The 16,317-nt window shown below is 33.9% G+C and overlaps 1 protein-coding gene across 1 annotated transcript; it reads right to left on the bottom strand.

Annotated features, from left to right (window-relative positions):
• Nucleotides 1-269: 269 nt before the first annotated feature.
• LOC105119322 (ruvB-like 2) lies at nucleotides 270-3,098 on the bottom strand. Its single transcript, XM_011017450.1, has 2 exons — nucleotides 2,249-3,098; nucleotides 270-1,177 (listed from the first exon to the last, which is right to left on the bottom strand). The coding sequence occupies exons 1-2, from the start codon at nucleotides 2,995-2,997 to the stop codon at nucleotides 523-525; spliced, it is 1,404 nt and encodes a 467-aa protein (XP_011015752.1). The 5' UTR covers nucleotides 2,998-3,098; the 3' UTR covers nucleotides 270-522.
• Between the last annotated feature and the right edge of the window lie 13,219 nt (nucleotides 3,099-16,317).

Genomic DNA, 16,317 nt, shown 5'->3' with positions numbered 1-16,317 from the left:
TATCTCGTTCGTAATCTTATGAGTTTCTACTAGTTTTGAATTCCAAGTGAGAGTGGTTCTTCGGAAGCATGCATCTTTTGTTGAGTGGCAAAAACCAGTCCCACCATTGTCCAGGCCTTCCATTCTGGTTCACACCTGTGACCACACATTTTTCTTTTTCTCTTCAATAAGTACATGTTTAGTAATGAGAAGAAAAAAAAAGCCCCGGTCTGGTGAGGCTTTGAATTCAAACCCGTTGAACGTTTGTTCAACGTAGCTGAATCAGATCAGATGTGAAATAAGGTTCTCTTCCTGTATATCAGTATCCTGAAAACATTGCATTCTACATGGTTAAAAGTTTCAAGGCTGCAGCACACAATAAAGAACACAAATTCATAAATGCACATTGAAGAGCTAAGAGGCACCTAAACACTTGCAGAAAGGCAAAGCATGATAACATGTTCCGGTGGGGGAGTTTTGTTCTCCATATAAATAAACAAGGAAACAAGAGTAACCACAGAAATCTCCTTCTCTAAGAAAATTTCAATGAAGCATTGCATTGGTGCCATCTTCTTCACCATCTCCTATGGGTGCTTCATTAAACATGTACTGCTCCTGATACTCCATCAAGTACTGCGTTGATCTCTTCACATCCAGAAACAGATTGTAGACTCGAGTAATGTCCTCACTCTCCACAACCTTTCCTTTTCGTTTCTGGCATGCCAACGCAGCGGCAGTAATTAGATGGATAGCATATCTCAAGGAAGTTTCAACCCCAATATGAGTCAACAGAGCCTTTGCTTCTTCAGCCATCTCTACATCTTCTTCTTGGCATCTGATGTCCAGAATCTTGCGAATTTCATCCTTTGTATAAGGTTGAGTAGTAATGATAAGAAGGCGATCAAGGAGATCTATTGGAATCCCATGTGGAGATTTATAATTTGTTCCTCGTATAGTAGTAATCCCTCTATTGGTGGCAACAACTAGTATTGGAGCCATCTCATTCTCAAGAGCACGATTCAGGAAAGAGAAGCATTCAATATCAAGCATGTGCACCTCGTCAATGAAAAGAACACCTGGCACAATCTCTGCTTTGCCTTCCTCTCTCCATTCTGCCACCTTTGTGTCAATTTGTTCCCTTACTTCTGCACGGATTTCACCAGTATCACCAGTGAAGAGAGCCAGAAATCCCTGTGTTCTGAAAGAGGAGAATAACAAGTGGTGATTAACATGGAACCAAAAATCCGTGGGCAAAGATGGATTTGAATTACAGCTACATGACCTATTTATTTCCATCACATTTAAATTGGCAGGAAAGAGTCTTAACAATAAAAAGGGTAATACCACTGTAGACACCAGGAAACTGCACTTGAAGTGAGTCATAATGAATCTGCTGAAACAAATCTACAGCAGACACAATTCTATCTCCCAATAAATACAATGAGAATTTCCTAAAATATGTAATTTCTCCCCATCCAAATGCTCCAAATATTGCAAACAAAATACAACACCATAATCTGTTTTTTTTCCTTTTTTAAGGAAAGGCTTGGGACATGTAAAAGTGCAAGAATTCTCTTTGATAAAAATTTCATGATGGATGTCTAAATTTTTTTTAGAAGCATTGCACAGGATACAATATCATATTAGGGATTAATTTATTGTGGAAATGAAAACTATAAAGAATCTCACGTTAGTCCCCTGTTTCTCTGTGTTTTGAGCACACTAGCAGAAAACTCCTCCAAATTCTCATTTTGTGGCATCTCATTGTTTCTCCAAACATTTGACATCTGTGTCTTCATGCTATATCTATCTAATCTCAAATAATCACCTTACAATAGGCAAGCTAAAAAAATAATTAATAGATTGAGAAGCTAACCGGGGCCAGAAAAGTTTCATTCACCAGAGTGCGAGGCAGTATTTCTATCAATATCTCATCAAGACAACATCACTAAAAGTCTTAACACAAATCAATAACCAATGTTTTTGCTAATACAGTGTTTAGGCAACAAGTACTTTAAGGCTTTAATTCTCACCATGTTATGAAGTTGGATTTTGAAAAAAATGTACTCAAAACAGACCGCAGGGTCTAATATTCTCCAAAACTGTAAACAATGCACATTCTTGGCTAACTTAATGAAGAGCTCCATCTTTCCACAAGTATCGCCACAAACCAAAACAACACAGCAACTAAGGATAGCATGACCTCATAACTAGCAAAATGAATGTCACAGAAGAAACACAAACACGAGGAATAATACCATGGACGTACCTGCTATTAATGACATCAATTTCATGAAGTGTGACACAATGCACAATCTCTTTCCTCTTCTGCAACTCACCATCAGGACACTGAACAAACCTAACCTGTGGCCCAATGGCATCATAATCCCTCGACCGTGAAAAAGACCTGCCAAGCTTGGTAACTTTCCCAGAAGGCTTATCAATAGCAATAACATCTCCACTCTGCACCTTTTCCTTTCCCAAACTCTCAATCATCTTTGCTCCCAAGTCATAAACCCCTTCCATCTCGGTTGTCTTCATCGTCAATTTCCCAGTTTTCGAAGCAGCACCAGCCACTGCTGGTCTATCAATTTGAATCTCCACAACCTCACCTTCAATCACCTCCGTTTCTTCTTTAATCCTAACCCCTATTGCCTTCCTAAAAGACTGCATTAAAGCCTCGGTTTTTGACATTTCAAGAGAAAATATCTCGCTAGCGGAGATCATTGCAAATGGGGTTTCAAGACCTAGGGATTTTGCCATGCCCATGGCGATTGCGGTTTTACCGGTTCCGGGTTGACCCGCGATAAGAACTGCTCGACCCGCGATTCTTCCTTCCTTTATCATTTGGAGGATGACGCCGGCGGCTTTGCGGGCTGAGGTCTGTCCCACCATTCCTTCAGAAACGGCGCGTGGTTCGAGGGCTGAGTCCAGCCCCAGGCCACGGATGTGGGAGTGAGCGCCTATTCGCTCAATTCTTGTTAGGTCTCGAGTTTCTGAGAGTTTGAGGTCTGCCATTGAAGGAGAGAGAGAGAGGGTTTAGGGTTTTTCAGTGTTTTTTTCTATTATAATGAGAGAGTAGCTGGTGGTGAATGTTAGCGAGCGTTGAGTTTACTGTGGAGAACAGACGCGCATATAAAAACACGACCCACTGACGCGTCGTTTTAAAACTGGCTGAACAAGACCCTTTTTTTTTTTTTTTTTGAGTTTGGCCTTGGCAATTTGTTGAACGCTTCTTCTTTGAATAAATAATAGGAAGAAAAAAAAATTGCCATCGTCCATCCATTCTCAAAATAGGTAAATACTAGTCATCTTCTCTATTTGATTTGCGTTGCGAATGAAATGATAGAATTTTAAAATATATAAAATTTAAAAAATAATTTTTTAAAAAAGTTATTATTTATAAAAACTCAGAATATTATTCATTATAATAATATAATAGTGAGAGTGTCCTTAAACTATTAAATCTTTGAGCTGGATAATAAAAATGAAATGATTTTTTTACCATGATAATATTATCTTTTACAAATTCTATAGAGTGATTTTAGTTATTTTATTTTTTTATTATATAATAAAATTGCTAATTAAACCCTATAATAATAATAAAAATAATGTTTGTAATTTAGGGGCTTTTTATCTTTTCAAATTTTTTCAAAATAGTTAAATTATTATGATGTTTTTAGAAACAAAATTAGTGTAACTTTATCATAAGGGTTTTTTCTTATCATTTTACTTTGGTTTTATTATTAGTTTGAATGTATTTAGAGGAATTATTGTAATTAATCATATATTAAATATTATTAAAAAAATATATTGGCACTTGTATAATACATGCAGCAAGTTGATGGGCTCAACACCTTTTTAGCAGCACATGCATAGTTATTTGACTATCAAATATCACTTTCAAAAGCATTGTTTAGAAGGTATCGGCACCTTCAATGTTGTACGATAACGCGTGTGTCAAACATGCAATTAGTTTGGTGTTGGTGACCTTTTTTTTCTTCTCTCTCCCCTTTTCAAATCTCACGCTAACCCTTTTAATTTCATTTTCATTTAAATTTTATCCTTATCCTTTTAATTATTATTTTTTATTTTGAATAATCTAAACAATTATAAATATTTTTTTAATTTCATCCCTTATCATTTTTTAATATATAAATAATGTATCAAATTACAAATGCTTTTCAATTTCACCCCTACCATTTTTAATCTAAAAATAATCTATCAAATTACAAATATTTTTCAATTTCACCCCTATCAATTTTTAATCTCTCAAATTTGATCCTTATTCTTTTGATTATTATTTGTTTTATTTGAGGTAAATTTTTTTTTTTTACAATTTCATCATTGAATTTTTCTATCAAATTTTATCCCTATTTTTGTTGTTGTTGCTGACACGATCAAAAGATTAATGTCTTCTTCTAAGTGCAGGAGAGTCAAAGTAATAAATAAACTAGCAAGATCGGGGTCAAACTACAGGGAGGTTAACTATATAAATTATAAATAACAATAATACAACAACAATGACACGACTAAAATATTGATGTCTTCTCCCAAGTGCAGGAGTGTCAAAGTAATAAATAACCCGGCAAGACCGGGGTCGAACCACAGGGAGGTTAATTGTACAAATTATAAACAACAATTATAAAACAACAATAACAACAACAACAATAGTAATAATAATAATAATAATAATAATAATAATAATAAAGAAAGAGAAGAAGAAGAAGATGATGATGATGAGAACTTAGAAATGAAATATTAAAGTAAGGATTAAACAATAATAAAAACAAATGTCAAGGTTAGAGGTTCCACTAATGGTATATCAAACAAGTATAGTATAAAATCTTATTATTGAATTGGAAACCACACACAAAGGAGGTTCCAATCAGATTATATATTGTTAACATGATTACATTAGTCATCTTATTCAATTAATGCTAATACTTGTAAATCTCGTCAAGCATTCATGATTATAACTTATATTAACAACAAATCAAGTTCCTTTCATAGCTCAGGTGTCGGTTATACCATACATTATGGGCTATGAAAGTGCCAAGCACTAGATGTACCAAGTGTTATACAACATAAATCAAGATTAGTCATTTAACAAGCAAAGTATTAAAGAGTGAACAAGATAACAAATATAAAACATATTAGTATCAAACATTAAAGTCCATATTAAGTTTACATTATACTTATTCTTACACCATTAGTGTAACCTTTTCACCTTGACATAATTAACTTAGCTAGACATAATGAAAGAAAGCAAAATAGATAAACAAAATAAGAACATAAAAGTTAACTAAGTAAAAGAAAGGAAATGAAAGGCATAAACTTAATATTAATGAAAGCAAAGCATAAACATTACAAAAAATACAAAGAGAGAAAGGAAGAGCATGATCTTGATCTGGAAACCAAGATACCTAAATGCATGGAAAATGCCTCCTTTTATAGGCCAAAATTGGGAACTATTGATTTGATGACTAATTGATAAGTGGGTGGCCAACTTTTGACTTGGTGACAATCCTTATCTTCTCTTGTCTGCCCAAACCATTATTGATAACGTCAAAATTGGAGCCAGTTGCAAACATGAAAGTTGTAGACAATTGTCTCAGCTTTCTTGTGTAAAAAATTTAGCTCATTTGGATTCTAGAACTCCAGATATCGCCAAAATACCGAACAGTGCTCGGGCTGGAAGATAGATTCGGGCTTCTTTGTTGTTTCTACAATTTGGACTTGATAATGGCCTTTTTAGATCTTGGGCTCCATATGAAAGTTGTAGGTCTATGTCTTACCTTTCCATCCATATAAATTGGACCTAAATCTGAGATATATAGCTCTAGATATGACCCAATTACCGAACAGTGTTCTGGTTTGGATTGCACCGACATATCTTTTCTAAGTTTGGCCATCTCTTTATCCTTGCAATTTAAGTTCTTCAAGTCATCAATCAATCCTTTCATTTATGTGATAGGCCTGCATTAAAAATAGACATTTACCACAAATTAAAGGTATCTTATATTATTAGATATATTATTATAAAACATGCTTTGGTTAAGGAGGTATTGATACTTCAAGTGCAAAATGATGATATAAAACCATGATAAAAATGCACTTTTAAGTACTAATCACACCCCTCAACCAGCTTATTACTAGTCCCTAGTAATCAAAGCGTTAAAACAATTTGCAAATTTCACAAAGCAAGGTATTCATCATTTAACTTCCATTAATCTATCCAGATAAACAAACTCTCATTAAATTTATATATCTGCTCAATACCACTTAACAAGATATTAATAAACCTTTCTTTTGTGCTCAATGTATCAACTCATAATTATGGGGCTTTTCTTGGAAGAAAACAAAATTTTTGTTCTAATGTTTAAGGTTAACTTCCTTGGGTTGGGATTATTATTTTTGTCTTCTTTTTTTTTTTCTTTTTTTTTTTTTAACTCTATATACGTATACTTTAAAAACATCATACATCTTTAACCCATGTAACGACATATACTTTAAAAACATCATGCATCTTTAACCCATGTAACGAGCTTTCAGCTAATGACTCCCAGACCAGTTGGTCTTAGGGCATTAGGTGTTAAGACACCCCTACGAGCTTAGTAACTCGGGTCGCAGATACTGATATGTAGATAGTGCAATGTTTGATTCCCTTAAGCTTTTCTCCTCAACCCATGTAACAAGCGTTGGGCCAATAGCTCTCAAGTCAGTTGACTTTAGGGTATTAGGTGTTAAAACACCCCTTCGGGCTTAATTGCTTAGGTTAGGGAGGCTACGAAATCAAACTTATCTACATTTTTATTATCATCATTTTTTTTTCTTTTTTTCTTTTTTTTTCTTTTTTTTTCATGTTTTTTTTTTAATTATATACAATCCCTTTCCCTTAGTTGTTACCTTTAACAAAAGAACATAAATAATGTAATAATCCAATATGCAACCCACAATCATATGTTAAAGTGTGTGTGTGTGTAAATTAAGGTTTAAAAATACATGTTAAATAAGTATATGAGCAGAATTAAGTGGTAACAATATGAGAGTTTGTAAACCTGAATATTTCAAGAAGTATTATAATAGACCTTGTTAAGAATGGTTACTAAGATGCGTCTCAAGAGTCACTTTAACAAAAGAACTCCTTTACTCTGCCATCCTAGTAACAACAATTATGCACATGCTTTATGAAATGAAAAACAATTTTTTTTTTTATCAACTACTACCCTCTCCCCCCAACCAAAACGAGACATTGTCCTCAATGTTCTAAGGTAGAAATATAGAGTATAAAAGATATCACCTGAAATAACGAACACTGACAAAACCTGAAACACACTGAAACAAAAATAAGAAATAACAAAACATAATAATAAAACCAAAAGACACAAAAATTCACAAATGAAGGCTCAAATCCAATCTAAGCTTTTTACGGCTTTCCTTAGATGACCAATTTATGCGACTCATGGAAGGATCAATCACAGGAATGAAAGATTGTAGTTGGTCAATCAATTGTTCAGCAGTAGTAGCAGAGATTATGATTTGTCGTGCAGAAGATGTTAAAAATTCCTGTTCCACAGCATGATCAAGAAAAGACAACAACTTATCATAATAACCATTAACATTTAACAAACCTATGGGTTTATGGTGAATGTGCAATTGAGCCCAAGAGGAAATATGAAAGATCTCTTCCAATGTGCCTAGACCACCTGGTAAAGCAATGAAAGCATAAGCATGGTTAAACATTGCATTCATTCGAGCCGACATTGTGGAGACCTGAAGTTCCTCTCCAATTGTTTTTCCAATGATGTCCCCTTGTGCCAAAGCCTCAGGGACAATTCCTAAAACTTGACTACCTCCTAAAAATGCAGCTATTGACACACCTCCCATTAACCCAAGACTGCCTCCCCCATACACTAAATGAATCTTTCTCTCAGCTAGCACCTGACCAAGATGATTTGCTGATTCTAAAAACTCCTTTTCTTTCCCAGGACTAGATCCACCGAAAACACAAATATTTCTTATTTGATGACTTGAGGAACTTGCCATTTCTACACACTTCTGTATTTGTTGAATGTATGGGTTGAGTAGAAATGAAAGGAAGGAAAAGAGGGTTTTATAGATGAGAAAGTAGAAAGGCAATCATAACATCTATATGTAGGCCAGCTAGAGTCTCACACACTCTCTCTCTCTTTTTCTTTATTTATTTATTTACTTTTGAAAAAAAAAACATGTGTATGTACAGGTAGTTGTGATTGTGGCTCACATCTTCCCTTGGTTTTACGTCCAAGAACGGCTTAAACGCCCTCTATGGGTCGGGGATAGGCTTCCCATCCAGGTTTCTTAAAAACTGGCAAACAGGGTCTTTTTTAGTCAGATTCCCAAGACTAAGTCGATCATGTTCTTTATGAAATAGTGGCCATAAATCATGAATTGCACGATGCACATCTCCACTAGGATGCGTCTCAAGAGTCAATAGAAGATTATCTAAAGACTCCTTACTCAGGCCATCCTTAATGAATTGTATTTTATCTTCACGGTTTATAGATACCATTCCTAAAGAACGACATTGTGTATTACAAGTCCATCTAACACATCGATGACAGACATCCAGTCGTTTTGCACGACGCTTCTTTGCAAAAGTGCTTTTACCTGTTCCAGGCATGTGTGAAATGAAGAAGTTAGAGGACTCACCTGATAATCGGACCTTTGCTTCAATCAACCAACGAATATCTTCAGGAATTCCATGATTCATTAATAATCTCAATCTTGCACATCTAGCACGGTAAATTTTTGTAATCGCATTCTGAGGCAGAGCGGGAAAATACTTTTTCAATTTTTCAAGATTAGTGTCCATTTTCAAATGAGAATTGGAAGAGAGATTCAAAGAATTGCACAGATATATACACAGATATCAGTAATTGTGGGAAACTGAAAGAACCGACTTAAGTCACGGAGTACCGTTATCCGCCATTTGACCGGGGTGAAGAAACTTGCAAAAATCACTCAAAAAGAAACAAAAATAAAAAAAAATAAAATCAATATTTATATAAGAAACAAAAATAAAATAAAATAAAAAAAATAAAATCAATCTTTATATACAGGATCACCCAATTCAATAGAGTTATGTTCAACTGAAAAATTGTCAAAGTAAACTTTCAGACGATGTCCATTTACCTTGAAAACATTGCCATTCTTTGGATTCTCGATGTCTAGGCCCCATATGGATACACATGTTTCACAATAAAAGGACCACTCCATCTTGATCTTAATTTTCCAGGAAATAAATGCAGTCGAGAATTATAAAGCAAGACTTTTTGACCAACATTGAAGGTTTTTCTCTGTATTTTCTTGTCATGAAATTCTTTTATTCTTGCTTTATGAATTCTTGAATTTTCATATGCATCATTTCTTATTTCCTCAAGCTCATTTATTTGTAATTTTCGCAGTTGACTAGCATCATCCAGATTTGAATTAAAAGTTTTAATAGCCCAATAAGCTTTATGTTCAAGTTCCACAGGCAAGTGACAAGGTTTTCCATAGACTAGTCTATAAGGTGACATACCTAATGATGTTTTATAAGCAGTTCGATAAGCCCAAAGTGCATCATTAAGTCTTAAAGACCAGTCTTTCCTATTAGGGTTCACTATTTTCTCCAAAATATGTTTGATCTCCCTATTAGCAAGCTCTACTTGTCCACTTGTTTGAGGGTGATAAGGGGTGGCAACTTTGTGTGTGATTCCATATTTCTTCATTAAAGACTCAAATGGCTTGTTGCAGAAATGTGTTCCACCATCACTTATTATGGCTCGAGGGACTCCAAATCGACTCAAAATATTTTCTTTCAAAAACTTTATCACTGTTTTGTGATCATTGTTTCGACTTGGAATTGCCTCTATCCATTTTGAAACATAATCTACTGCGACTAATATGTATAAGAAACCAAATGATGGAGGGAATGGGCCCATGAAATCTATACCCCAACAGTCAAAGATCTCAATGACAATAATAGGGTTTAAAGGCATCATGTGACGTTTTGAAATAGATCCCAACTTTTGACAATTTTCACAAGACTTGCAGAATGCATGTGAGTCTTTGAACATGGTAGGCCAGTAAAATCCACTTTGTAAGATTTTTGCAGTTGTCTTTCTTGATGAGAAATGGCCCCCACATGCCTCAAAATGACAAAATTTAATGACACTACTTACCTCATTGTCAGGAATGCATCTTCGAAATATTTGATCAGGACAATATTTGAATAAATAAGGATCATCCCAATAAAAGTTCTTCACTTCGTTCAAAAACTTTCTTTTATCTTGGGTATTCCAATGAGCTGGCAATTGTCCTGAAACAAGAAAATTGACAATATTAGCAAACCAAGGCATTGTAGAGACAGAAAGTAAAGATTCATCAGGAAAGTAATCATCGATTGGTGTGATGTCAGTTTTCGAATCTGCTGTCAATCTTGACAAGTGATCTGCGACAACATTTTCGCTGCCTTTCTTATCTTTGATTGTGATATCAAATTCTTGAAGTAATAAAATCCACTGCACCAATCTAGCCTTGGAATCTTTCTTAGAAAGAAGATATTTTAATGCTGCATGATCACTAAAAACAACAACAGGTGAGCCAACAAGATAAGATCTTAATTTTTTACATGCAAATACTACTGCAAGTAATTCTTTTTCAGTGGTGGTATAATTCATTTGAGCACTATTTAAAGTTTTACTTGCATAGTAAATTACATAAGGTTTCTTATCTTTTCTTTGTCCCAAAACAGCACCTACGGCATAATCACTAGCATCACACATTATTTCAAAAGGTAATGACCAATCGGGAGGTTGAATGATAGGAGCACAAGTAAGCAAGTTTTTAAGTTTAACAAAGGCTTCTTCACAATGTTCAGTCCATTCAAAAATAGTATCCTTTGTTAGAAGGTTACTTAAAGGCTTAGATATTACACTAAAATCTTTGATAAACCTTCTATAAAAACCAGCATGTCCCAGGAATGATCTAACATCTTTAAGAGATTTTGGTGTTGGCAAGTTTGCAATTAACTCAATTTTAGATTTGTCAACCTCAATTCCTTTTGATGAAACAATGTGACCAAGTACAATGCCGTTTGTTACCATAAAATGACATTTTTCCCAATTCAGCACAAGATTCTTCTCTTCACACCTGGTTAAAACCTTTCCTAAATTAGTCAAACAATCATCAAATGAATCGCCAAAAACAGAAAAATCATCCATGAAAATCTCAAGAAAATGTTCAACCATATCGCTAAATATACTAAGCATGCATCTTTGAAATGTGGCTGGTGCATTACATAATCCAAAAGGCATCCTTCGATATGCAAAAGTACCAAATGGACATGTGAAAGTAGTCTTTTCTTGATCTTCCAATGCAATTTCAATTTGGTTGTAACCCGAATAGCCATCTAGGAAACAATAAAATTCATGACCTGCAACTCTTTCTAGGATTTGATCCATGAAAGGTAAAGGAAAATGATCTTTTCTAGTCATTGAATTAAGTTTCCTATAGTCAATGCACATGCACCAACCAGTAACAGTTCTAGTGGGAATTAACTCATTGTTCTCATTTGTTATCACAGTGACTCCAGACTTCTTAGGTACAACTTGGGTAGGACTTACCCATTTGCTGTCAGAAATAGGATAAATGATTTCATTATCTAGAAGCTTAATGACTTCATTTTTCACTACTTCTTTCATATTAGGATTTAGCCTTCGTTGCATTTCTCTAGAGGGTTTAGCATTTTCCTCTAAATAAATTCTGTGTGTACAAATCAAAGGACTAATTCCTTTTATATCAGCTATGGTCCATCCTAATGCTTTTTTGTGCATTTTCAGAGTTTGTAATAACTTACCTTCTTGATGTGCATTAAGTTTGGAAGAGATTATTACCGGAAAAGTTTCATTTTCTCCCAAAAATGAGTATTTGAGATTGGATGTGACACGACGAAAAGATTGTTGTCCTCTCCCAAGTGCAGGAGTGTCGAAGTAATAAATAACCCGGCAAGACCGGGGTCGAACCACAGGGAGGTTATTTGTACAAATTATAAATAACAATAATACAACAACAATAACAATAACAATAACAACAACAACAACAATAATAATAATAATAATAATAGTAATACTAATAATACTACTACTACTAATAATAATAATAATAATAATACTAGTAGTAGTAGTAGTAATAATAATAATAGTAGTAGTAGTAGTAGTAGTAATAATAATAATAAAGAAAGAGAAGAAGAAGAAGATGATGAGAACTTGGAGATGGAAAATTAATGTAAGGATTAAACAATAATAATAACAAACGTCAAGGTTAGAGGTTCCACTAATGGTATATCAAACAAGTATAGTATAAACTCTTATTATTGAATTGGAAACCACACACAAAGGAGGTTCCAATCAGATTATATATTGTTAACATGATTACATTAGTCATCTTATTTAATTAATGCTAATACTTGTAAATCTCGTCAAGCATTCATGATTATAACTTATGTTAACAACAAATCAAGTTCCTTTCATAGCTCAGGTGTCGGTTATACCATACATTATGGGCTATGAAAGTGCCAAGTATTTGTTGTACCAAGTGTTATACAACATAAATCAAGATTAGTCATTTAACAAGCAAAGTATTAAAGAGTGAACAAGATAAGAAATATAAAACATGTTAGTATCAAACTTTAAACTCCGTACTTGTTTTCCATTATACTCTTTCTTACACCATTAGTGTAATCTTTTCACCTTGACATAACTAACTGAGCTAGACATAATGAAAGAAAGCAAAATAGATAAACAAAATAAGAACATAAAAGTTAACTAAGTAAAGGAAAGGAAATGAAAGGCATAAACTTAATATTAATGAAAACAAAGCATAAAAAATACAAAGAGAGAAAGGAAGAGCATGATCTTGATCTGGAAACCAAGATGCCTAAATGCATGGCAAATGCCTCCTTTTATAGGCCAAAATTGGGAACTATTGATTTGATGACTAATTGATAAGTGGGTGGCCAACTTTTGACTTGGTGACAATCCTTATCTTCTCTTGTCTGCCCAAAATGTCATTGATAACGTCACAACTGGAGCCAGGTGCAAACATGAAAGTTGTAGGCAATTGTCTCAGCTTTCTTGTGTAAAAAATTCAGCTCATTTGGACTTCTAGAACTCCAGATATGGCCAAAATACCGAACAGTGCTCGGGCTGGAAGACAGATTCGGGCTTCTTTGTTGTTGCTACAATTTGGACTTGATAATGGCCTTTTTAGATCTTGGGCTCCATATGAAAGTTGTAGGCCTATGTCTTACCTTTCCATCCATATAAATTGGACCTAAATCGGAGATCTGTAGCTCCAGATATGACCCAATTACCGAACAGTGTTCCGGTTTGGATTGCACCGACATCTCTTTTCTAAGTTTGGCCATCTCTTTATCCTTGCAATTTAAGTTCTTCAAGTCATCAATCAATCCTTACATTTATGTGATAGACCTGCATTAAATATAGACATTTACCAGACATTAAAAGGATCTTATATTATTAGATATATTATTATAAAACATCCTTTGGTTAAGGAGTTATTGATACTTCAAGTGCAAAATGATGATATAAAACCATGATAAAAATGCACTTTTAAGTACTAATCAGGATGGCAACGGCTTCAAATCAGGTTTTGGTGGTTGAACACTTGAAGGTATGGACTTAATTGGTCGTGGTGGCAATTCCTCAATTTGTGGCCTCCAATTACTTGTCTTTGATTCTTCCTAAAAATAAATCATTTCCAAATCATCAGATTCATCAATCTCAATTTCATTGGAAGTGGTTGGAAATTGATCATGAATTAATTTTTCAGTAAAGTCCACTTCCTGTAAATCATTATCATCTCTAGGTTGCTTGCAAATGTTGAAAATATTCATCTCCAATGTCATGTTTCCAAATGATAGCTTCATCAGTCCATTCCTACAATTAATCAATGCATTAGAAGTTGCAAGAAATGGACGTCCTAAAATAACAGGAAATGAATTACATACTTCAACAGGTTGTGTGTCCAAGACAATAAAATCCACAGGATAAATGAATTTATCGACTTGTACTAACACATCTTCGATTATTCCTCTAGGCACTTTTATAGATCTATCGGCAAGTAAAAGAGTTATAGAAGTTGGTTTTAACTCACCGAGATTGAGACTCTGAAAAACTGAATATGGAAGTAAATTCACACTAGCATCAAGATCAAGTAAGGCTCTTTCAATTTTATGCTCTCCAATAAAGCAGGAAATTGTAGGACAACCAGGGTCTTTATATTTCAAAGCATTATTGTTTTGAAGAATGGCACTTACTTGTTCCGCTAGAAAGGCTTTCTTTTTCACATTCAGTTTCCTCTTCACAGTGCATAGATCTTTCAAAAATTTAGCATAGGAAGGAACTTGTTTAATTGCATCCAGCAAAGGTATATTGATCCTTACCTGTTTGAAAATTTCATAAATTTCAGAATTGTGATTGACTTTCCTTTGTTTGGTCATGGCTTGAGGAAATGGAAGTGCTGGCGGTGAATCAATCGTTTCTTTGCAATTTTCAGATTCATCCCCTTCCTTACCCTTAGAGATTGATTCATCATCTTTCTCATAAGGTTCAAGAGAGGGTTTTTCAATAACCTTACCACTGCGCAGAGTAGTGACTGATTTGACTTGATCCATGTGTTGGCTTCCGGAACTACTTGCATTTGCATTGTATTGCCCTTTGGGATTTTGTTGTGTTTGAGATGAGCCTTGATAAAAATGCACTTTTAAGTACTAATTACACCCTCCAACCAGCTTATTACTAGTCCCTAGTAATCAAAACGTTAAAATAGAAAAACAATTTGCAAGTTCCCCAAAGCAAGGTATTCATCATTTAACTTCCATTACTTTATCCAAGTAAACAAACTCTCATTAAATTTATATATATCTGCTTCATATTGTTGAAACAAGATATTAATAAACCTTCTTTTTTTATGTGCTCAATGTTTGAAAACATAGATGATGGGGCTTTTATTAGAAGAAAACAATATTATGTTCTAATGTTTAAGGTTAACGTTCTTGGGTTAAGATTATTATTTTTTTATTTTTTTTATTATACATATAACTTAAAACACAATATTTCTGTAACCCATATAATGAGCTTTCGGCTAATGACTTCCAGACCAGTTGGTCTTAGGGCATTAGGTGTTGAGACACCCCTTCGAGCTTAATAACTCGGGTTGCAGATACTGATACGTAGATAGTGCAATGTTTGATTCCCTTAAGCTTTTCTCCTTAACCTGTGTAACAAGTGTTGGACCAATAGCTCCCAAGTCAGTTGACTTTAGGGTATTAGGTGTTAAAACACCCCTTCGGGCTTAATAACTCAGGTTAGGGAGGCTACGAAACCAAATGTATCTACATTTTTATTTATTTAATTACATTTATTATCATTATTTTTTTTCTTTTTCTTTCTTTTTGTTTTTTTTTTGCAAATTATATACTATCCATTTCCTTTAGTTGTTACCTTTAACAAAAGAACATAAATAATATTATAATCCAATATGCAACCCACAATCATATGTTAAAATGTGTGTGTGTAAATAAAGATTTAAAAATACTTGTTAAATAAGTATATGAGCAGAAGCAATAAATAATAATGCGAGAATTTGTAAACCTGAATATTTCAAGAAGTATCATAATAGACCTTGTTAAGAATGTTTACTAGGATGTGTCTCAAGAGTCACTTTAACAAAAGAACTCATTGACTCTGCCATCATAGTAACAATGGTTTTGCAAATAGAAAACACAACTAGTAAAGTTTTTTTTTATATAAATTTCAACTATTACCCCTTCCCCCAAACTAAAATGAAACATTGTCCTCAATGTTCTAAGGTAGAAAGATAGAGTATAGAAGATATCACCTGAAACAATAAACACTAACAAACCTGAAACACACATAAACAAATATAAGAAATAACAAAACAAAATAATAAAACACAAGGTTTCACAAATGAAGGCTCAAATCCAATCTAAGCTTTTTACGGTTGTCCTTAGTTGACCAATTTATGCGACTTATGGAGGGATTAATTAAAGGAGTGAAAGATTGTAGTTGGTCAATCAATTGTTCAGTAGTAGCAGCAGCGATTATGATTTGTCGTGCTGAAGACGTTAGAAATTCCTGTTCCACAGCATGATCAAGAAAAGATAACAACTTATCATAATAACCATTAACATTTAACAAACTGATAGGTTTATAGTGAATGTAAAGTCGGGCCTAAGAGGAAATATGAAAGATCTCTTTCAATATGCTT

This window comes from Populus euphratica, unplaced genomic scaffold (assembly GCF_000495115.2).
Source record: "Populus euphratica unplaced genomic scaffold, PopEup_1.0 scaffold2742.1, whole genome shotgun sequence".
Classification (NCBI taxonomy): Eukaryota; Viridiplantae; Streptophyta; class Magnoliopsida; order Malpighiales; family Salicaceae; genus Populus; species Populus euphratica.
The sequence above is the reverse complement of the archived record's forward strand: the minus strand, read 5'-3'. Positions and strand labels throughout refer to the sequence as shown.